Raw genomic sequence first — 22,956 nt, forward strand, 5'->3', positions numbered from 1 at the left:
GAACAAGTTGAGCCAAGTATCTACAACACAAAGCTGTTGTGTAAATGACAAGAAGAATAAAACAAGAGGCCGACCTAGCAGTCTTTAGCAGCCCACATCAACAGACTGCAATACACTTTACCAAGTCCATGTGTTCAATACCAGCGCTGCAAGTCAATTTCCGCGCCCAGTCCCCAAACCCAACGTACTACACAGATACACCTGCTGGCACTCCTTCATTCTTCTTCGTCTTAGTGCCACCCGTAACCGCATTATTAGTCCACGTCCACTTCGAACAGGCCGCGCACAGAATATACACATTCGTACCGCTTGACTTGACCGTACCAACAACTTTGTTGACCGTTAAATCCGTGATCGGAACCCCATCAGTTGGTTTCCCTGTTGGTCCGCCATTCTTGTAATCCTGCTCAATGACAATGCCAAACTTCGCGATATTCGACAATGAAATGTTGTCATACACAACGTCTGATACAGAACCTGTTGCGCCTGAAACGGTCTTAATGCGTACACCGTTGTCTGAATTCGATATCTTGGAATTCAAGATGCGCACTGTTTTGACGACGTTGTTACTGCGGCCACCGACAGAGCCGATTGATAACCCGTGGCCACCAGAGCAGTTACCGCCCGTAAAGGTGACATTGGTGCCAGAGTTGACGGCAAGGCAATCATCCTGGTTCTTCACGATGGCTCCAGATATGTAAACTCCAGTAGAGGAACCAACATCAAAAGCATCGGTGTTGTGTCCCCCCTCAGAGTCACCAAGAGAGTTGTCCAAGTTGATGTTATACAAGCCGAGGTTAGTCACCGAGTTGATGCTGAAAGCTTGAACCGGCGTATTCAAGACGTTGAGTGACTTGATGTTAGAGTTGATCAGGTTGTGAGCACTGAAAAATTTGGGCTTTGTCTTTCCGCCGTTTCCCCCTTTGCCATCCCACCATCGTTTGCCGCCGCAGTCGATGGTATGGCCGGTAGCACCATCAACCTGAATGCCTTTGCCAGAAATGGAAATCAACGGGCCTTCCCATTCTTTATAGCCAAAGGTAGTCTTGCCGGCAAATGTGACCTAAATTCGAGTTAGCTTTACAACAACAGACCATGACGCATAAGAAGTTTCATACATGAGTGTTGTCTTTGAGCCCGGTAAGGTCAAGGGTCTGTCCCGCAGGGACAACAATGCCACTCAGAGTGATAGAAGTGCATGATCCTTTCTGCTTGATGGCAGTTGCAGCGTCTGTGAACGTGCAGCCCGCCCTCGGAGCAACCTGCGCTGGTGTTGCTGCAGCCGTGGCAACTAACACAGCAATGAAAAGTCCAAAGGAACCCATGGCAACGACAAATGGTGCGATTAGTACGAATAGAGTCGAACTATGCTTTCCATAGGAGTTACTCGATTATGAGAGGTCCAAAAATGTTGAGAGTCGACTTGATTTATACGGCTGGCCCTCTCCTGAGAGGATGCATCTCTTGGTGATACAACATGCACCATGTCGAGGATGTTAATTGGGGATAAAAACAGTCGAAGCGGTTCCTTCGGGCCTTCTTGCCGGACTCCCATATATTTTACCGGAATGTGGGAGCATCGAGTTTGTGGATTCTAGCATAAATGAAGTCCCTTCCAAGCAACTGTCCTTGCAAGCAGTTTCAGATTCAGCACCCACACAGGAGACCGCACATACATTGTACAACAGCCTGTTTCACAACCACTGGGATTTCAAGGGAAGCCAACTTAACTTCCCCGTATGGTCAACTCGGATACAGACCGAACCCATTTGTGGAAATGAGCCTAATATCTACATTTCTATCCTACAACACGACCAGCTGCCAATAACTTACATACATAACGCGAGGAAACTAATAGTTGTGACAAGTCGTGAGGAAACGTCTCCCATCCCCACCAACCTAATACGAAAGAGAACAGAGGCAACGCCCCTTGTAAAGCATCTCGGGACCTGCTATTTGAAGAACTACCGCCGAGAATCCCAGTCCCCTTAGCCGCCAGAAGATCGGACCCCAAACACGTGTTAAAAAGGCAACCTAACTCCACTGATACCGATCAGACGGTCTTGGTTAATCACCCGAGCCGCTACCGACGGATCAAACCCATGATCTCCTTCCCATTCCCACATCTGCCTCCCAGCTTTGAAGTGATCTGCCAGGTGATGAATACGATCTGACCATGTTGGCAAGGTGCAGCCGCAAAACCCGCACCGCGAACGAATATCCGGCCACTTCACTTTCCAGTCGTCCGTACTCGGGCTACATTCCAACTTGTGGAACCTCCGGAGGTGTTGAACGAGATGGTCTTTGCGAGCAAATGTGCGTAACTGAGCGGTCCATTGGCAGTCGCTTCGATTTTGCGTTGCTATCGGGTCTGACATAGAGTTTGTTGATGTACAATCCGATTGGGCCCCTTCAGGTGAAGAAACTCTGCCGGTTCCAGCACACAAAATACAGAGCCACTCGTACAGACATAAATGCTGGGACTTCTCATGACGTGCCCAATCGTGCTTGCTTTTGAATCTGGTGCTGCAAAAGGTACATTGGAATGGCCGGCTGGGTGGATTCGAAGTGAAGAGGTAGCAAGATGGTTGAACAAAGCCATGTAGCATTTTCAAAGCCGGCGAAAATCAGTACTCTGCCAGGTGCTTAGGGAATGTCTTGCGTTCAAGGTAAAGAATCTAAATGAGAATTTGACTTCTCAACCGTTGGCAAGTGCTGGAAAACTAGACATCAAGTACCATTTTCATTGGTCTTGTTCTCCCTAATTATCCAAACTCTTCTACGGGAAAAGCTCGTGAAAACCTTCAACTTGCCCTCAAGACCATTACAAGTCCTTTTCCTCCGTATTTTGTCAATAGTCTCGGTCAGAACGACGCCGTATATTGATTTCTAAGCTATTGACAGGCTCCCGTGCTATAAGGCACATTTACCCTAGCGATGCAAATTTACCGACGGACTGGACAGTTCCAACAATGAGCCAGCCAGCAATAGCTGTCCATGCTGTCTTCCATGTTAGGTGTACCAGATCTGGGACACAGGACGTATATGAACTTCGGAGAACAACGTGCCCTGGCCCTCGTGCCGATCTTCTGGCACCCAAGTCTTAGCTAAGAATCAAGTAAGCGCCTTCTTTCCCATTTACCGAAACACTATAGGCTATCGTTTCAGCCCAAAACGGTGGTCAGGCTACTTAGCTTACTGAGTCGAGTGCCGGGGGACGCGGAGCCGTAATACGCGGATAGACAAGGATAGACAAGGATCACGGAGACAGCCGGGAGTCGGCCTTGTAATGTAACGAGGGCCGAAACCCATAAACGACCTGCTTTAAGGAGAACGTGTTAAACGAACTTTGCATACCCAAGGTATTGCCGTTCAGCCTAAAACCGTCCCAAGCAAAGATGCGATTTGACCATATTTTACGATGCCCTAGACTGGACCAAATTGCGAGTATAAACCGAGTCATCATCGCGGCTATTGAAACCAACCCATCGGGGTTCGTTCCGCAAGGTAGGGCATGCATATCACTCTCACTAGTTTCATCTCAAGTCACCATATTGAAAAAGATCATCCAGCGGGCCTGTGAACCCCCTTCTTCCCTGTTGCTGGTATACCTCGAGTCTCGACCTGTTACTCCCACAATACATCCCTTGAAGAAAAGTTCAGCCTACCATCTATCTTCCCCATTTGCTCCAGAATCCAGATCTTCTCTCTTTTCCAAACCAGCGGTCCCCCAGCCATGCACGCCAAGCAGCCCTTCAGTCCAGCTAATGCAACAGTCGGGCCCAGCCTTCCCATATCATCTCCCAAAAAGTACTCCGTTGACTGGCAAAGATTCGTAGCCATGGCAAGGCAAACACCTCTATGTTTCTCAGCTGCCCCTACAGATGTTGCATATCTTGTATCCTGAGCAAGTCGAAAGTGGACTTGCATCAGGAGGTGGTGGACTACCATTACGCCAGACCAGAACGTGCTCAAAAGGTAGCCAACAGTAAAAGAATGGAACTGAAAAGAAACCGGAAATACCTGACCCAATTCCTTGTCATCGGTACAACTACACATCGTAGAAAATGTTGGCCAGAAGAGTGGCCCAGGGATAGAGGAGCTGTACCCGACGTACCATTCATGCAGCCTGCTGTCCAATTTAATGCACTCTTCAGCAATGTTTGTACAGAGCATAAAATTCTTCACAGAGTTTGCCTCCCCCCTTACACTATCCCACTTGCGTAAGACAGCCGGCATGTCGAACATGCAGTCCAAACACTCGTCCAGAACGTTCTTCGGAAACACTTCCCACGGCCTCTCTCTCCACTTTTGCTGAGACAGGAAAGTATCCCGATGATTCATTAAGCTTCCAAGGAGCATGTGTCGTCTTAGACCGAGGAAGAGGCTATGTGCGAGCGGGGAGGTATTAGCTCCAGGGCCACGTAGCTCCGTGAGCATCATGGCGCCATTAAGATGTGTATTATATGCTGAAAACCAGTTACCAGTTCTGAATAATTCGTTTGTGCCTGAGTTATCTCTGTCTTTCGACTTTCCAAGTGAGCTCTCCGTTAGTTCATACACCGACAAAGCCATGCAAGTTGCAAGAGTCTCATCACTCAGCCTTGATGAACGCTTTGCCAAGGCCCCTCGAAGGTGTTCAAGACTTCTCAAGTACATTTCTCTGCTTTGACTTAGGAGGGTCTCGTCGTTGTTTTCTCTCCCGACTTGTGAAGCGGCGTATGCTGCAACGGAGAGTTGTAGTGCTGGCGACACGATGGGTTCTCCTTGCAGCTGCAGAAGCCAATTCCCTGTAACATCGTCCTTTGAGTGCATGAGACTAGATTTATTATCTCGTGGGAGAAATGTTGAAAGAAAAATGTGATGAAACTGTTGCCACAGTGAAGGCATGTGAGAAGGACGTGCGAATACAGGTTTCAACAGAGGGTTATGTGTTGTCGACGGCGCATCCGTTTTCCAAGTCAATCTTGGTTTCGCAGCGTGAGTAGTGAGACCTTGAGTAGACTTAGTATGACCGTTTTCTCTTGCTCGCCATCGTCCCTGTTGTATGATTGTGTTTTCGTCGCTCGTCTTATCTGTTGTTTCAAGATGCATGTCCTCAGACACGATGAATCTCATTTGGCGTGTGTAGCCGCCACACACCCTTCTAGCCTTGCTGCAATTGCCACAAGCCGGTTTTGCTTGGTCACACTGCAGACAAAGAGGTCAGTGACGGAGCTATTAGTACCAGGTGGCACTATATGGATATTCTTTACCTTTACCCGCCTCTGGATGCAGGTGTTGCAACCCTTGGATCTACCTGGCACCCCAACCATAGCTAGAACATCTTGAGCAGTTTGCTATAACAATGAATCTAATAAAGTCCACCAAGAAAAATGGCAATTGAATTATGATAAAGATGTCTCTGTCCCATTTTGGCTCAGCAACAGTTGGCAACCACATCATAAAGATGATGTACAAGCTGACGACTGGCGCTAAACCGTTTTAGTTTACATTCAGCGAGCAGACTGCTCAATTTGGGCAGTTGACTTTTCAACTTGACCTTTGAAGCTCTCTCCAAACATACATATGTAGTTCGCCAAAGAGTTTTCTAGCTACTAAATATGCTTCAAAGACCAAGGAAAGCTCAACTCTGGAATGGTGAGATGAATGACTCCTTTAAATCTTGCGCAACCAGGTAAGCTAGCGGGAAACTGTGCACGTTCACGATGCCCCTTGCAAATGCGAGCGCTTACATAATTGACATTTATATTTTATTTTGAGATGAAGTGTACAAGAAGTTAATGCTAGCGTACATGTGTATATGTGTAAAAACAATTCTCAAGTTTAAGTAGTCAACGCCGACCCATGTAGTCCCAAACACCCATTAATCAAGTCCCATTTGCTCTCAAATCTGAGCAGTTTAATTCATCTTCCGTTCCCCATATGCAAAAAGGAATCGCAAGACCTATATAGAAAAATTCTACGCAGCTTTGCTAGATTAGAAAGAGGCATGACTGGTTCCATTGATAACCAACTCCTTCTGCTGACCCGCCGCCTTGGATATCTCGTCGAAGCATCCTGCGCTAGCTGCCACGAAGCCCAACAATGCGGGTGAAGGGCTCAAGACCTTGCTAGTAAATTCGGGATGCGCTTGCAGTCTATTCAAGGAAGTTAGCATTTTATGGCGGAAGAAAGGTTCACAACGCCACCTAGCACAGGCTACTTACCCGACAAAGAAAGGATGATTCTTCAGTTCAATCGTCTCAACTCGTACCCCCTGGTCATCAAGAGACGTCACGCTCAGGCCCGCCTTTTCCAAGTCCTCGATGTAGTCGGGGTTCACCTCGTAACGATGTCGGTGGCGTTCTTCAACAACTGCAGCGCCGCCGTACATAGCCCGCAGCTTGCTCCATTCTGTTCCAGGCTTGAAGTGTGATGTACGAGTGCCTACTCTCATAGTGCCGCCCATTTGCCTGAGAACCGGTCAGTACAGTTTCCAATATCTATCGTCCTTGTGAGGAAGGCCATGGCATACTCTTTGGAGCCTTCTGGCATGAAAATAACAACGCGATGCTCCGCATGGGCGGAAATCTCTTCTGAGGTGGCATCTTTCAGACCCATGATGTTGCGGGCATACTCCATAACAGCGACCTGCAGGCCCAAGCAGATTCCAAGGAACGGAACCTTGCGCTCGCGGGCCCATTTGGTGGTGGCAATCATGCCTTCGATTCCCCTCGAGCCGAAGCCACCTACATTGACGGTGAGTTTCGTGTGCCATGTCCGACGAATGACGCAACTTACCAGGAACAATCAATCCTTCGGCCTCGCAAAGCGCCTTCCAGGCGTTGTGATATTTGGTGGGATCTTTTTGCTGCATGTCTTGCTCAAGGTGCTCGGAGTCGACAGAAACGAGGTTCAACTTGCGACCGCATCGCATAGCCGAGTGTTCCAGTGCCTTGTGTACGCTGAGGTATGCGTCATCCAGAGTCACGTACTTTCCTACCAACGCGATATTAACGGGTGGTAGATGATGCTTTGGTGTGACGGTCTTGGTCCAAATATCCCAGAGAGCTTGGCCCTTCTGAACTCTGGCCGGTGAGAGGACAGTGGTATCAAGAGCAAGGCCCTTCTGCAGCTGTTTGAGCAGGCCCTCTTGCTCGAGGAGTAGAGGAACTTGATAGATGGTTTCCATATCTCGCACACCGATGACTTGTTCGTATTCAACTTGGCAGCTTCTAGCGATCTTCTGAATTGTAGCGTCATCAAGCTCGCGCTCACAACGACAAGCAACCTATTAAACGTTAATAGATGAAAAGATCTACCCGAATATTGCTTCAACCCACCATGTCTGGAATCAAGCCAGCACTGCGCATCTGCTTGATGGCATGTTGTGTGGGCTTGGTTTTCTCCTCCCCATTGATAATGGGAACGTATGACACTGCAATGCTGAAGAAGTTTTCGCGGCCGAGTCTATGTCTAAGTTGGACAAGAGCTTCGATAAAAGGTGCAGACTCGATGTCTCTAGCCGCGTGTCAGTTTGAATTGAGTCCATTAAGGTAGGAAAACCTGATCGATCGGAAGTAAATTTGGCCACACATACCCGACAGTACCACCCTACAAAACCGTCACGGTTAGCAGCCAAGGACAGTTTGAGTTTAAAGTGTGCCACTGAACTCACCAGCTCAACTAGAAAACAAGTTAGCACATCCCTACTCCGCATCAGACAAGTCAGGCCATTCATAACATACTGATACAGACATCAGGCTCCTCTCCTGAGTCATCGACGGGAATCTTGGCGACTCGTTCGATCCATTCTTGCATAGCATCTGTGATATGGGGTACAACCTGGACCGCTAATATACAGTTAGTAATGGTTCCAGCGAAGACCTGCTTCGACCAAGCTGGAGAAGCAAGTGGTTGTGCTCTCCATCATTGATCATATGGCTGCTCGGGGGGAGTATAGGTCAATCGTACTCTTTCCTAGGTAGTCGCCTCGTCTTTCTTTATCCTGCCAAGGGAGTTACGTTAGCGCGGCGTCGATAGCACGGAATCGTGGTTTCCCGTACCAGGACAAGTTTGTAGATTTTTCCGGTCGTCATGTTGCTCTCGTTGCTGAGCTGGATGCCAAGGTATCTGCTTCCATTAGCAACACAATCTCTAGTGCAGATCGTAACAAAACATGCCGTTCATAGTTGCCAAGATCCAAATCGGTCTCACCGCCATCGGCGAGAACAAAGCATTCTCCGTGCCTGTATTCGGTCAGTTCACGATCGCTCCGTTTCGAGGGTCGGGTAGTCTTGCTCTAGAGGGTTTAGCAACCCGGCATCGGTGTTCAAATACGGGTCGAGCTTTTGTGCCTATAAATTGCGGCGTGAGTATGAGACGTTCGCATTGATATCGGTGTTGATGCGGTCGTACCGTGACCCGAAGACCGAGTGTCTTGAGAAGAAGCCCAGAGCTGCTAGCTGCACAAAAAAGAGGTCAGTGGTTGAGGGATGGCAAGGATAGCTACTAGGCAGTATCCATACCAATAATGCCTACATTATCTCAAAGTTAGCATACGAATTGATCCATGAGTTGCCATCAGGTCCGACAAGTTTGGTCGTGATGATCGTGATGATCGTGAAGCACACCGACCATGCATGACAAGATCGGGAAGTGACGTACCTTTTCCAACACCAGAGATAACTCCGCCGCTCACAAGAACTACACGCATCTTGACAGTCGACCGAAGGTGCTAGACAAATTGCAAGGCTATGATATTCTGCGATGTACTGCGATTCTGCACAATACAATGCAATGGGCAGAAAAAAAAAGATTTCTCACGCGTCGAAAGGCGTGAGTGGGTCGAACGCTTAAACTTTTGCACAAGTTCGAGTCGCGCTTTCCTTTATTTTGACTGTTTTCACAAGTCGGACCCCACCATGCTCTCCCTCGCCGAATTACCCCACATCTCACCGCCTACTTCAGGGCAGAAGATGTCTACCCTAGATGAAGGGTCGAAATTGAATTGGACGTGAGAGATGTGCCTGCATAAAGGAAATAGCTTCAAAAACTTGTACTTTTAGTTTCAAGAAGAGTTCGTAAAAGTTCTTTTCTTTATATAAATGCCAATGTCAACGTAAGGAGCGTCTGAGTTGAGTTTTGGCGACTACGAAACTTTGTACTACTTGACCCCAGGTGACACAAACCTTGTGCCCAACGATAGTTACAACCACACACATCCCTCGCGCAACCTCAACCTGAATGTCAACAGACTTTACCCACAAGGCACCAACTTTCTATGAACACTGTCAGCTTACCTAAAAAAAACCGGTACGGCAGAGTCCAACACGTCAAGCTACTCATACGAATACAGAGCAGCATTGGTTCCTCTGGCGAAAACAGCCGCGCCAAAATCACCGCGAGGATTAATCACAGGCGCATCCGTCACCACACCACCGACAGATCTCCAGTCGCCCCAAGCAGCCCCGTTGTATTCCTTCAAATATACCGCATTGTTACCGCCTTGAGCCGCAACAGTGATGTACTTGCCACCCCAGGCTGTCGCCGATGGCCGGGACATGATGGTGCCTCCAAGACTGACCCAAGCGGTCCATGCTGCTCCGTTCCAAGACTTCTGGAAGAGGGCATTGTTTGTTCCTCGGACGAACAGATCTATTCTGTTGGACGCATAAGAAACAGCGGTGATGTCATCCATGACCGTACCGCCCAAGTTGATCCAACCTGACCACGACGAACCGTTCCATGCCTTGTGATAGACAGCATTATCTGCGCCTCTCACGAATACATCGATGCGGTTGGCACCCCAGGAGACTGCCTGCGGGCTACCAACAATGGTGCCACCCATGTTCTCCCATCCGCTCCAAGCACCGTTCCAATACTTATGGTAGACTGCGTTGTCCATGCCTCGGACGAACAGATCAAGTCTGTTTGGTCCCCAGGCTACAGCACTGATCTCGCCAATGATGCCGCCACCGAGAGAACCCCAACTGCTCCAAGCAGTGCCACTCCACCATTTATGATAACAGGCGTTGTCTGTGCCCAGAACAAAGAGATCAATGCGATTTGCAGCCCAGGAAACGGCGGTAACATCGCCATAGATGGTACCTCCGAGGTTCTCGTAGCCAGTTTCACTAGGACCCCATGCCGAGCCAGGACCACCGTTTTGCCACTTGTGGTAGACAGCGTTGTCAGTTCCTCTGACGAACACATCCGTCCGTCCAGGTGCCCAAGAGACGACACCAGGGTGGCCTATGAGTGTTAGCTTGGATCACAGTCATTGAAAGTCTAACAACATGGCGCAGTATATGCTTACCTGAAAACAATCCGCCTAGTCCCCTCCAGACTTGAGCTTTGGGAGCTGGAGCACGAGTCTCCTTTTCAACAACCCTGGCATTGCACGCATTGGGTGCAACTGCGAGGAGCGAGAGACAATACAGAAGAGTGTACTTCAACATTGTGAGCAGAAGTTGTTCGCGATGGATCAGAGTGCGTTCTGTTGATGATTCGCACTTCCAAACTCAACAGGTCCAACCACCATATTTATAGAAAAGCCAGATTCATCAGACGTCACTCACTGATGAGGGAAACTAATGAGTATAGCAGGAAAGCGTCCATGATTTCACATACTCTCTCTACCCCGCAGAAGCTGTACCAATGTCTGCATAGTCTCTCGTAACCATATCGATTCGATTCAACGAGCGGAGAGACATGACCAAGTTCTAGATCGAATGTTGTACCATGTCACCGTTATCTCATGCATCAATGCTACCCTTTGCCAGCTGCATTTTGAAGCCACGAACATATATTAATGTCGCCGTTCAAGTCACACATTGGTAAGTCACCCTCCTTCTCAAAGGAGGGATTAATTGCCCATTTATATGTGTTATCATATCTCAGTGTTACCTCTCAACGTATCATTGGGGCTTTTTTTGTGCCTGTGATTCTGGTATAAGCATAGTTCAGGTGTGAACTAGTCATGCAGGAGCTGAATACTGTATGCTTGGCACGCATATGCACCTCTCGCCCGGCAACATGAGTTACCAAAATGGCAACTCGCAGTCAACGTTGTGCTGGGATTCAACCAAAAGCCACAATGACCGGTTTGTGCGTACGGCCTTTTGCCGACGTTACCTGTCAACGGCGCAGCGAATCACCAGTTGGCGGCATCTATACCCCGGTTGAAAGTCATGTATGGTGAATCGATATTGCAACGCTGACAGCTGTATGTTTGGGTCTGGTACTGTGTTTTCTCTTTGACACAGGCACGCTGTAGGCGACGAGGGTAAAATGCCCGAAGCTGGTAGAGTGATTGATGCCTTGACGTAATTTTAATCACACTCGGTGATCCGGTCACCCGCACACTTGCAGATTCTCTTCTCTCCACGACTATCTACCGAGTATGTTGACTCAAATGTCAAAGGCAAGACATAGCCGCTCAATTATGTTTTAATGAAGCGAGGACGCCTCATCGCCGTCCACGGGTTTATAATTGCGGGCGTCACGTCATTTAAAAGTCTCAAGACGCCCATTTTCTAAGACATGTTGTCAACATATGACAGCTCAAGACGTTTCTCTGCCATCATCACACGCTCGGTTTCGTTTACGTCCAAACTTGTTGGCAATATGCCGAAAAAGAATCTCGCCTTTGTGTAACATTCAACTCATTTCTCCGGATCATGGTTTCACAAAACCAATATCGTTTACAAAACTCCGCAACGACTTTTCTCATGGTAAAGTGGTCGCGATGATTGGAACGGACGAATCTTCCTCCATGTCGGCATCGGATTCCCCACAGCCACCGACTGCTCCGACTTTCCGAGTTCCGAATGGCTTTGAAGCGCCTCATTCAGCCCTATTCGGCCGCTAACATTTACGAGTGCTGGCTTTCTTACAGTAATGGGACCCGACTTTCAAGCGTGTGGCTCTGGCATTTGTTACTGGCGTCGGTGTCATGGTGGCCGTGGTGCCGCGATTGAAGGTATCACGAGTCGCGGGATTCACAACTCACAAGCCTCGTTACGACGGCTTACAACAGCTTACAAAAGCATTATAATCATTGTCAAACTTTGATATCTTGTATGTGGCACGCATCTGAGTATATATACCGCGTCCATTTATCTCTCGATAGTGGGATTCTTCCACCGACCATCAGCCATCATTGAATAACAATCACCAAACCAAGAGACATACGACAGATCATAAAACATCATGACAACCTCAACCACCGACGTTTTAATCGTTGGCGCCGGACCTACAGGTCTCGTACTTGCCCTGTGGCTATCAAAACTCGGCGTCAAAGTTCGCATCATCGACAAGGCCATCCAAGCAGCAACGTCAACTCGCGCATTGGCAGTTCAAGCACGCACATTAGAGCTCTACGCCCAGTTCGACCCTGAGCTCGCAAACAAAGTAATCGAAGATGGACATAAAGTTGCCGGCTTCAACGGCTGGGTCAAGGGAAGCCGGTCATTTCGCGTCCCAATCACACGATTTGGCGAGGGCATGACACCCTTCCCGTTCGTCAAGATCTACCCACAGCATGAACACGAGCACATGCTCACGGAGCGTTTGCGCAAAGATTTTGGAATATCTGTTGAATTACAGACCGAGCTAGTAGGATTCAAGGATGACTGCGACACCAAAAGAATAGTTGCATCGTTGAAAAAGACAACTGGTGAAGAGGAGACGGCCGTAGCCCAATACATCGCCGGCTGCGACGGATCTCACTCAGTAGTACGCAAGAGCCTGGGCATCTCATTCCCCGGCGGCATCTACGATCAAATGTTCTATGTTGCCGATATTGAAGGTGATGGACCTCCCATGGACGGCGAGCTGCACGTATGCCTCGACCAAGCCGACTTTCTGGCCATATTTCCACTCGCAGGAAAAGGTCGCGCAAGATTGATCGGCACAGTGAGACAAAGCAGAACTTCCTCCGTCGAACCACGGGAATTATCCTTCAAGGATGTGAGGGGCCTTGCAATCGAGCACATGAAGCTTCAGGTAGCAAAGGTGAACTGGTTCTCTACATACCGCGTTCATCACCGAGTGGCGGATCACTTTCGGAAGGGCCGAGCATTTATACTAGGAGACGCGGCTCACGTTCATAGCCCTGCTGGTGGGCAAGGAATGAACACTGGGATTGGAGATGCCATCAACCTGGCGTGGAAGATTGCCGCCGTGTTGGCGGGTGATGCCCAGGACAACTTGCTGGACACATTCGAAGAAGAGAGGGCGCACTTTGCAAAGCAATTGGTCGCTACAACCGATCGCGCCTTTACCTTGGCTACAGCAGAAGGGTGGTTTGCTACGATGATTCGCACCAGAATCGTACCCTTTATCGCTCCTTTTCTGTTGTCCTTCCGGGCCATGCGGAGGTTCGTGTTCAGGACAGTCTCGCAGATCTCTTTACATTACACAGGGATGACTCTTTCTTCGGGACGAGTTGGAACGGTAAAAGGAGGGCAGAGGCTCCCGTGGGTTGAAGTAGATGGGGCCAGTAACTTTGAGTCACTGTCGTCGATGCGATGGCAGATACACGTTTATGGCAATGTGACGGAGGTGCTGGTCGCCTGGTGTAAGAAGCATGATATTCCGCTCACAGAGTTTGAGTGGAAGTCTGATTGTGCCTCGGTCGGACTGACCCAAGATGCAGTCTATGTTCTGCGTCCAGATGGACATGTAGCCTTGGTTCAGAAGAGTGTGGACGTTGATGCGATTGAGCGGTATTTCGCCGACCGCCAGATTCGACTCGTCACCTTATGAAGTTGAGAAAGCTTGTATTTAATTGTATTAGCATTTAGAGATTGCGTGCAAACATAGTTTCGTTTGGAGTTTACATCGTCGCCGTTACCAAACATGCAAGTGATGGGAACTCTGAGAGGAGAACACCCTCACAACCGATAGCCTTGACGAGGAAATTATACTGTAAAGACTAAAAGAATTGAAAGAATACCAAAGAAACGCTAAGCTTATACCTGTTTGAAAGCCGATACAAAGAGCTACCTACCTAAGTTCTTGAGCCAATCCTGTAGATGTAACTATCTCGACATTGAAGCATCTATGACCACGCGCAGCCTTACTAACTACCTGGGTAGCCAGAGTATGGACAGCGCTAAAAATATCTCTGATTCTATCAGAGGCTACTTGATGAACCCGCTACCTATGCTCCAGATTCCAATGCTTATATGACGAGTGTCATCAACCATTTTGTCACCATTGCTGCAAAATATATGTACTTAGTCAACTAAAGTCGTAAGTTGAAGACATGGAACTTCCCACTACTTGCTGTCAGACACATTGAATCTAATCCACATTTAATAATTAGATACTACATAATCCTGGTTATTATGTCTCCAAATTTGTAGGCAGCAACAATGCATTCTTGCAGACACAACTCCTCCTCTAGCACTCGCAGTGTTTCAATGTTCAACCTTGGCTGGGGCAAGACATGCGCCACCGAAGCAACCAATTTCCGGACCCAAAATGTCCATCTTCAAAATGCATCTGCCTAACCTCCGCCTAACCTCCGCCTCCAATACCGCGTCCATAAACCCCCAGCGTCGTTGTCAGGGAGACAGTTAGGCTACAACATTCACCACATTCACCAAATATTATAAATAACGATATGAGAACTAAAATCCAAAATTAGCTGGACTCGGAACGAATCTCGGCGCATACACCGCTTTCACCCCTAAGTTTAAGTTAATCCTACCATATTTGGAACCATGAATGTATTCGCACGATGGAGACCTCTAGCCCATGCCGAAGAGCCAAGCGGCACAATTGACTATTCCTCATCAAACGCCTCTTTACTCTCTATATCCATCAATCGCGCCTCCTCCGCCAGCGATCGTCCTTGGAAAAGTCCCGCTGCGTTCACTACTGTCTTCTCTCCCGACGACGACAATGCCAACGTATACAACAAAGTTGTCGAGCCAAACATCTCCAAAGTATTGCAGGGTGAATCCTCCAGTTTCTTCGCATACGGTCACTCTGGAAGCGGCAAGACACACACCATCATCGGCTATGATCAAACGCCCAGTAATCTCGGGCTAAGTCTAGCGGCCGCTCACCAACTATTCGAACACCTTACCATTCTAAACGAGTCAGATACGCCGCAGCTTGGTCTCGGCCTAAGTCTCTTTGAGCTCCGTGGCAAATCAGCATACGATCTACTGAACAACCGTGTAGAGTGTCATATCCGCGAAGGACCAGATGGCAAGACGCACATTCGAGGCAAAACCGAGACTCTCGAGCATGGTAAAGTCCGCGTGCGGCCCATCGTCCAACGAGCATGCTGGACGTTTGAGGACTTTCAACAGGTTCTTCAAGGTGGTTTGGCTCGTCGCGCAGTAGGTACATCAACTATTCATGACCAGAGCTCAAGAACTCATGCTGTGCTCGAGTTGGAAATAGTTAACCAGGCGCTCGTGGATGCTCGTGAAGCACTAATCGACCGACAATCCGAATTGGTGCCCGTGGGAAAACGTGCCACGGACATAAGCATCGAGGAGCAATCCAAGGGGTATATCTGTACAGACGGCAAATGGGGTCCCAATCCAAACTACACGATCAACCAGGCACGCATAGATGAAGCTAATGCCGAAAAAGCAAAATTTGAAGCCCATGTTCAAACTGCAGAGAAGAACGTCAGCAACATCTACAACAGTGCAAGTGGTCTCGGCGGCAAAATTGTGTTTGTCGACCTCGCAGGTGCAGAATACCACCAAGACAACACCGCTTCTACTCTAAAGGGTATAAAGCAGACACCGCAAGAGAAACAGGAAGGTCGACAGATCAACACAGATCTCCTTGCTTTAAAGGAAGTCATTCGGGCGTGGTCAGCTAAACAGACACGCATTCCCTTTCGGTCCTCACCGCTGACGATGGTTTTGAGAGAGCAGTTCTTGTCGGCGAAGGGGTCTTCTTCGGGCATGATTGTGACGTGCTCGCCGGCAAAGGACCAGTATGCTGCGACGTTGAATTCACTCAAATATGGGGGGTTGGTGGGTGCGGCGACGAAGTAGCTTGATGGTCCTATCGCAACCGGATTCCCAACGCAAAAGTATCAATGATCCCTCATTCACCAGTGTCTGCAAAGTAGCATAAAGATCTTTATCGTCACTGTACTGACTGAGTGTCATCAATAAGTAGGATTACATGGCGAAAATAGTATGATCATGTGCTTAGATTGACTTATCCAATATAAATATTACCCTTTCCCCATCATACCTTCGACCCAGGTCCCTTATTGTCATGCTCTATCCTCACACCCTCGTCTCCCGCAGTCCCTTTCTTAGGGCTATTCCTATTATCCTGCTTGTAGGCCCCCTCCTCCGCTGAGATGGGAACCTGTCGAGTACCATCATTCTTGTACACGCCTGGTTCCGCAGAAAGTGGCACGCGACTATCATCCGTATCCTTGGTGTTGTTTTGGACCGGCACGCCGCCTTCGGTGTGTGTGGTTTTAGTGGTATCTTTGTCGGGCATGATGGACGAGCAGAATAGTGCGTTCCAACAAAATGTAGGTTTCAATTGTTTGATGTTCGAGTTACTAGATCGTCAGTTTAGTCTAGAAAGTCGAAAGAGCTGTATTTATTAATGTTGGAGATACTGCGCCAACGTCACCTTGCCGTCACACGTCGTGAGGTCCTACTAAGGTTGATGAGATCATCGATCTCAACGGCCGCGTTTAGTGGCGCACCTGTTGCGGCAACCAGATTTAGACTCGCCATCATGGATCACAACGGAGCAAAATACCCGGCCGAGTGTCATCAATTGTTTCATTTCAATTGGCTCGAGTCTACGTTCCTGACAGATGCTTTTGCTCTCCAAACACGGTATTCGCCGCGGACCGACAACCAACATCCCCATACTCCAATGCCCTGATCTTAGGTCCTCAACTACTTTTTACGTAGACTCCAGTAAGATCTAGTCTATTCCCATTTTACCTGTCCCCATCCTGCAATGTTTTGTCTCCAACTCGCAACTACTTCTTTCACTGTTCCATCTTCCACCAATTCATTCAATTCGCCACCAGCATCCTCAAACACCCAAGTCCGTAATTTTCCGCCGAACTCGCTTCCGGTGCCAATCTCACTTTTTAACTTGGCAACGAGCTCCTTAGCGGCCTTTAAAGCTGACTCTGAAGCTGTTTGCACTGCTTTGACCTGTGATATGACCTCTTTCGGCAAGTTGCTGCTGCCTGATCGGTCACGTTCCTTTTCTCGCTCGTTGAAAGATAGAATCCACTGCGTTGCCAGCTTGGCAGCCATCGCTGTATCATGCAGCATGGTAATGCCATGAAATGACCGCAGTGTTGCTACAACGTTTCCAACAGTTCCATCCAGAGTTGGGAGCTCGTCAAGTTGGGTTGTTATTGAAGCCTTTACAGCGTCGGTGATTTGCTTCAAAATGTCTGGAAGTGGTGCTGACTTGTCGATTCCCACACATAGAGGAAGCAATGTAGCTAGCAAATTAACCGTCTCGTAGTAGAGTATCTCACTTGAGGTACAGTGAGCCGACGCCTTGCCCATGAACTTCGCCATGGAGTTGCTGAGTCGCCCCATCATCTCAATAACAAACGTGTAGTCGATGCCCATGACTGCCGCCGTGGCTTTGTAAACTGTCGGTGGTCGGTACAACAGTATGTCTTGGAAAGCTTCGGCCAAAAGACCAAGGTGGGATCGAGTATTCTGCATCATTAGCAAGTCAACAAGCCTCAGGTTACTGATCTTTTTACTCACAGAGGGTGCGGGGCCAAGACGAAGTCTGTCGTATATTGGCTGTGACGAACTGCTCTCCCACGAGGGGAATGATCCGTAGTCAACGACACTTCTCAACACCAAGTCATCAGGAACTTCGTCTGCGTTAAAATCAGCATAGCCCTCGGGGAGAAACGTCCTATGGAGACTTACAAAACCGGGGGTCGTTCAAAAATTCGCCGCAAGGCTCGCCAAGTAGCCTATCCGCCCTGACTTCCTCCACCAAACTCATGGCTCTTGTACATCCAGATCTCAAATTCTCAATATACTTGGGCATGTCAAGAATGCTCCCATAGCTGCCTGCCTCGAATGCATCGATCAATCTTCTCGGCATCTTCAGCTTCAGCGACACTGAAAAATGAGACCGCAGAGTCTCAATGAGTTCCCAGCCCCACGAATCTGATGAGTCCAAGATAATTGGTGCTATGGTGGACAGACGATCGTAGAAGATGGGAGCAAGTGAATCCACAATCGTTCTCTTCACAGCCAGACCATGCCAAGCCTCTCGACTTCTGTGTGCAGATCCTAAAAGAAGGTGTAGCTGCACAAGTACAAGAGATATCTGGCTGTGCTTAGGGGTGAGAAAAGCTTGATGTTCCAGAACAAACAGAGCGCGTAGAAGATATTGTGAAGCTGGCGGTGACGAGTGAATATACCCCAAGCGGCTTTGGAAAGCTAATTGAACGTTGCAAAATGCAACCAACATAGAAAGTTCGGGGAGAAGTTCATTCTGACCAGTTGGGTTCTCTGCAAAATCTTTCGTTGCAGACTTGTATGCCCTCAACGCGGCGCTGGAGATCTTGGCCAGACAAACAGGGCAGGACTCGGATGCAAACTGCGCATCGCAAGCTAAACATCGTGAGCTGGGTTTCTCTCCAGCTATCGGCGCTCGTCCAATGGGACAAGTGGAAAGAAGATATTGGATCTTTAGGGCTAGCAGATTGACTCTTGCAGACAACACAGGGTCCTTAACCGACTTTGCCAGCTCAGGGGTGTAGGTATACGCCATATACTTTAACCCTGCAACATCAAGCAGTTCCAGCAGCTCTTTTACATCATCAAAGCAAGCAGCACTGGTTTTCTGGTCCTGGATATAGTTGACTAGTTCCCGCAGTCGTAGTGATGAAGGCTGACCGTCCTTGATATCATCGACATCGTTCGTTTTGAGAATAAAGGCGGCAGAGACGCGGGCCAAAATCACGTTTCTCTTATAAATGGGCTTCAACCCTTTGTATTGCGCGAGCTTGACCAGCAATTTCTGTACTCTTTCCGTGGCCCTGTTCAAAGTCAGCTCGATTCGTGAACAAGTAGGTGAGAACATGCATACTCTATGTTTGAGTTCCTAAGATGTGATGCCGCCTGAATGAAGTTCTTCCAGACGAGCCAGTCACAGGCCAATAGCGAGAGTTCTCCGTTCTCGTCAGTGTGCGACAAGCAGGCTTCGCAGAGACTATACAGTGCCTCCCATTCTTGTTGTTTGCGATATCTTGCCGCAGTCCGCTGGAACAACTCTTTCCTTCCAAGTCGGAATTGCGCAACTGGTGAGAATAGAGAGCTTTGGGTGAGCTTTTGGACATCATCCGCTGTCCCATGTGTTTCTATGATGTCGTATAGTAGCAGAATTTCTTCCTCAGTCTTGATTCCACGGGCTGGTGTTTCCTCTGACTTTGATGTATGCGCCTGTTCGGTGAGTTGAGCAGCACGTTCTATTTGCTTTAGTGCAAGCATGCCGTAAAGCTTCTTCTTCTCCGGTGGTGATTGACTGCTCGTCTATGCCAGCGTCAGTACAGGTGGTGCAAATTAGTTCTCACCCGATAAACCTACAGCCAACATGTGAGTAATGATTATGTTCCAGAACATAAAGTCCCTTTCTTGGGCAGACGACCTGTCGATCATGGCAGCAATCTTTGCCGTTAGTCTTCAGCCGTACAACAACAACTCGCTGGCCTGGGACATACCTGCTGAGCGCTGACCAAATCCCAGTGTAACAAACATGACTGCAAACACCTCGTAGAAGCAATTTTGTCCTTGGGCGCAGCTTTGACGGCCCTTACGCGTAAGGGACCGAGTGTTTCGGGAAACGCATCTTCAGAAATCAGGTCCAATGTCGCCCATTCCAGCAAGTCTATTCCATCCACGTCTTTAACCACGGTGCCGTCCTTGACGAACTTGTCGACAGCTGCGACAGCCGCGAACTTTGTATTAGGGTCGTCCAGCTGACTTTCAGCGCAGATTTTCACAATCTATAGTCTCAGTTAGTGCCGTGATATCCCGTCAAAGCATGTGTCTCATCGCACATCAAAGTACTGATCGTTAAAAGTGCGAGCTCGCTGGGAGGCCAGTCTCATGGCCACAGACCAGTTGCCATCTTGAAAAGCAGACTGGAGCTGGATATCGACCCCGTTCCTCAGACGGGGGCGTTGACGACTCATGACATGTAAGAGAATGTGCAATGTGCACGACAATGGATGAGTGTGTGTTCAAATTGCCTGTTCTGTGCTCAAAATGTTTGGCGGGGCATTTCTGACTTCTGAGGTTTGGAGGGGCTCGAAGCTCAGACAGTGTGGCAACTGGTATTCATACGTGCCGGATTGGCCAAGTTGCGCAAGCTCCAGTGGTGTCTGTTCGTCGTGTTTTCGTCATTTGCAAGAAACTTTGACCAATTGCGTGGCATATTGGCACAGTAGTCATTTAGATTTTGCGTTTTTCTATTTAAAAGGGGACTGGTATCTAATTCTTGTGATTCGCTTGGCAAGCCTGCCCTTGTAACCTACACATCAACCCTTCACCGCATCTAAAGCCAGAAGCCTTCTCTATAATCACACAATATTATACAATTCCATCGGTGCCATAACTACGCACGGCATATCTTCGCGCCAAAATCCGGGCCGTCAAAGTTCCGTCGTCGCCATTCATCACGAGCTGAAGCTAAATAAAAGCCAGCCAACTCGGCTAGAAAAGGCCACCCCGTTCCTTCTTTCGTCGCTCAGTCTACCAAACGTCAGCGCCAATCCATATAATTCGGAGTATACCCAATCGCATCGCATCTGTCTGTCTATGAACATCGGAAGTACGTACCCAGGCAGCCTTGCAATCTCTGTACGCTCTGTGATCAGTCAGCCACGTGAATCAGACTTGCCAGGAGGAAAAAACAACTGGAAATATTCGCCACACATCGATTTGTCCCCTCCATTTCGATATAAACACTTGTAGCTTCGCTGGGCGGCCTCTTGACACGGATCGTAGAACTCGGACTTGGATTTTCTGCGTTTGGTTAGTCCCCATTGCCGACTTTCTACGTGGCTGTGTTTGGCAGGTAGACAGCGTACGTTTCGAACTTTTCCTTGGACTTGGTATTCCACGGGTCCTTCTCTGATGCAGGGGGCGTTGAGTCGGCCATGTTGGGTGATGTGTGGTTGTAGATTGTCTGCCGAGGATGGGTTTGGGAATGAAGTCATGCCATCGGAAGAACATCGGCATTGGCCATTTGGTCACTTATTCGCACAGTACGCCTACGACGTGAAGAACCATGGAAAGCATCTTGGCCACAAAATACCATTACCGTATGTACCGTTAACTCCCATTTTGAATACTCTCCCAGAATCCATCTCCGTCAAACCCGTCCTGGCTTCTCAGTAACCCACCCCGTGCTAATTCTATTTTCCGCGCCGTCTCCTTGCTGCAACACAACCCAGCATCAAACTCCTTCAAGTCAGCATCACCCAAGAGTGCCAGGGCCGCCAACCCCAGATACGAATGATACAAATCAGGCGGTCCGCCGGCGTATTTCGAAAAGCCGCCTATTTGATGCTGAGTTATATCCAGGAGATACCGCCTGGAGGGTGGTATATTGATAGCATCAAAGCTATCCACCATCTGCAAACGTTTAGTTACGATGTCATCATGAGTCTTTATTGTCATTCATGAACATACCGTAAGTGTTCCAGCAACCCACCAGCAATAACACGTATCAGCCTTCTTATTCCATCGCCCATTATACCCGACGTGAACACACTCGTCTCCTATACTTAAATCGCCAAGTTTGGCCTGTATATAATTCTCGCCGTCTTCCTCACTGTCATCTTCTTCTGCTTTAGCGAGGTAATGGAACTGTCTGTAAACTAGAAATCGTACTAAAGCATCGCGATCTGGCACGCCCTTAGCAACTGCTTCACTTTTATGAGCTGCCGCCGATGCTGACGATGGTCGGTCTAGCATGTATAATGCAGCAATGGCGCAGTAGGCGTAGCCAGCTTTTGTTCGGTTAGCCCATATTTCTGCGGATATTCCGATATGATACATACCGTGAGACTCGTGGTCCGATATTTCTGCTGCGCCCCCATCATACGTCTATTCACATTAATTGCGAATTCTTCTACTGACCCCGTGGAAAGCTCACCTGTGTATGTCGTATATGATCAATCAATGACTCAGCATCAAAATCATCCTCCCCATCCCCTTCCCCTTGTAGCATCCACCGAATGCTGCTCGCCAGATAACCATGCCGCGTATCATGTCCACCCACAGCCTCTCCCTCCCATAACACCTGACCGAAGCTCCCATCAGGTCTCTGCAACTTCTTCACCCATCGAAGCAGCTTTCGGCGTTCTACGCCTGCAAATGCCGCGGCAGCTTCCTCATCAGTCCCAGCTGCAAGACCCAATACGAGTAATGCGAAAAACGTAGCAGCGAGATTTGCTGACCCCTTGGCTGCGTCCTGTCCTGACAAGACGTGGGAAGAGCTTCCGCAGAAGCCGCCATCGGGATGTTGTAGACTCAAAACCCAGGAGCGGATAGATGAGCGCTCCTTGGGTGTCAGCGGCACAGAGAGTAAGTCGAGGGCTGAAACAATGAAGAATGCGAATGTCAAGCGGGTAGAGTCGTTGCCTGTGTATGCAGATGGAAGATAGTTGGTGAAGCAGCGTTGCCAATATTTAATATGTCGCGATTTTTCCAGAGACGCCATTATTCGAACTGATGGGGGTGCAATTCCCCAGTGCTGGTGTTTATTAATCTAGAAACAATTCCGGGGACTCGCAGACGTGCATATCATGCCGTTTACCCCGTACATGCATTTTTCGTGAAGTGTTGATGTTCTGTCAGTTGCAAGAGCTCCATTCAATGTTCCCCTCCCCCACCAAGCTCAAGCTCAACTCCACCTCTTTCGCGTCGTCCCTACAATACAAAGCTCAACGCCACACAC

General features: G+C 48.6%; 8 protein-coding genes across 8 annotated transcripts; 2 read left to right on the plus strand and 6 right to left on the minus strand.

The window, feature by feature from the left end:
- Positions 1 to 187: 187 nt before the first annotated feature.
- Positions 188 to 1,325, minus strand: VFPPC_10460 (glycoside hydrolase family 28; the record flags this gene model as incomplete). The annotated part of the gene is made up of 2 exons (XM_018288830.1): positions 188 to 1,063; positions 1,119 to 1,325. The coding sequence occupies 2 exons, from the start codon at positions 1,323 to 1,325 to the stop codon at positions 188 to 190; spliced, it is 1,083 nt and encodes a 360-aa protein (XP_018137425.1).
- Positions 1,326 to 5,980: 4,655 nt separating this feature from the next.
- VFPPC_10462 (CTP synthase) lies at positions 5,981 to 8,698 on the minus strand (the record flags this gene model as incomplete). Its single annotated transcript, XM_018288831.1, has 14 exons — positions 5,981 to 6,140; positions 6,210 to 6,455; positions 6,518 to 6,731; positions 6,784 to 7,273; positions 7,326 to 7,503; positions 7,583 to 7,596; positions 7,661 to 7,668; positions 7,731 to 7,835; positions 7,957 to 7,990; positions 8,049 to 8,115; positions 8,251 to 8,339; positions 8,401 to 8,447; positions 8,511 to 8,519; positions 8,650 to 8,698. The coding sequence occupies 14 exons, from the start codon at positions 8,696 to 8,698 to the stop codon at positions 5,981 to 5,983; spliced, it is 1,710 nt and encodes a 569-aa protein (XP_018137426.1).
- Positions 8,699 to 9,322: 624 nt separating this feature from the next.
- On the minus strand, positions 9,323 to 10,442 carry VFPPC_10463 (carbohydrate-binding protein; the record flags this gene model as incomplete). The annotated part of the gene is made up of 2 exons (XM_018288832.1): positions 9,323 to 10,236; positions 10,301 to 10,442. 2 exons carry the CDS (start codon positions 10,440 to 10,442, stop codon positions 9,323 to 9,325), a joined length of 1,056 nt encoding a protein of 351 aa, XP_018137427.1.
- A 1,753-nt stretch (positions 10,443 to 12,195) lies between these two features.
- On the plus strand, positions 12,196 to 13,752 carry VFPPC_10464 (PheA/TfdB family FAD-binding monooxygenase; the record flags this gene model as incomplete). Its single annotated transcript, XM_018288833.1, has 1 exon — positions 12,196 to 13,752. The coding sequence occupies one exon, from the start codon at positions 12,196 to 12,198 to the stop codon at positions 13,750 to 13,752; it is 1,557 nt and encodes a 518-aa protein (XP_018137428.1).
- A 962-nt stretch (positions 13,753 to 14,714) lies between these two features.
- On the plus strand, positions 14,715 to 16,016 carry VFPPC_10465 (kinesin family protein; the record flags this gene model as incomplete). Its single annotated transcript, XM_018288834.1, has 1 exon — positions 14,715 to 16,016. One exon carries the CDS (start codon positions 14,715 to 14,717, stop codon positions 16,014 to 16,016), a length of 1,302 nt encoding a protein of 433 aa, XP_018137429.1.
- A 94-nt stretch (positions 16,017 to 16,110) lies between these two features.
- On the minus strand, positions 16,111 to 16,479 carry VFPPC_14768 (hypothetical protein; the record flags this gene model as incomplete). Its single annotated transcript, XM_022428930.1, has 2 exons — positions 16,111 to 16,113; positions 16,222 to 16,479. 2 exons carry the CDS (start codon positions 16,477 to 16,479, stop codon positions 16,111 to 16,113), a joined length of 261 nt encoding a protein of 86 aa, XP_022284017.1.
- Positions 16,480 to 16,925: 446 nt separating this feature from the next.
- On the minus strand, positions 16,926 to 20,185 carry VFPPC_10466 (cytoskeleton organization protein; the record flags this gene model as incomplete). The annotated part of the gene is made up of 7 exons (XM_018288835.1): positions 16,926 to 17,684; positions 17,736 to 17,854; positions 17,907 to 19,030; positions 19,081 to 19,523; positions 19,578 to 19,658; positions 19,712 to 19,996; positions 20,051 to 20,185. 7 exons carry the CDS (start codon positions 20,183 to 20,185, stop codon positions 16,926 to 16,928), a joined length of 2,946 nt encoding a protein of 981 aa, XP_018137431.1.
- Positions 20,186 to 21,326: 1,141 nt separating this feature from the next.
- Positions 21,327 to 22,719, minus strand: VFPPC_10468 (geranylgeranyl transferase type I beta subunit; the record flags this gene model as incomplete). Its single annotated transcript, XM_018288836.1, has 4 exons — positions 21,327 to 21,629; positions 21,687 to 22,006; positions 22,058 to 22,103; positions 22,153 to 22,719. The coding sequence occupies 4 exons, from the start codon at positions 22,717 to 22,719 to the stop codon at positions 21,327 to 21,329; spliced, it is 1,236 nt and encodes a 411-aa protein (XP_018137432.1).
- Between the last annotated feature and the right edge of the window lie 237 nt (positions 22,720 to 22,956).

Source organism: Pochonia chlamydosporia (assembly GCF_001653235.2).
Source record: "Pochonia chlamydosporia 170 chromosome Unknown PCv3seq00011, whole genome shotgun sequence".
NCBI lineage: Eukaryota > Fungi > Ascomycota > Sordariomycetes > Hypocreales > Clavicipitaceae > Pochonia > Pochonia chlamydosporia.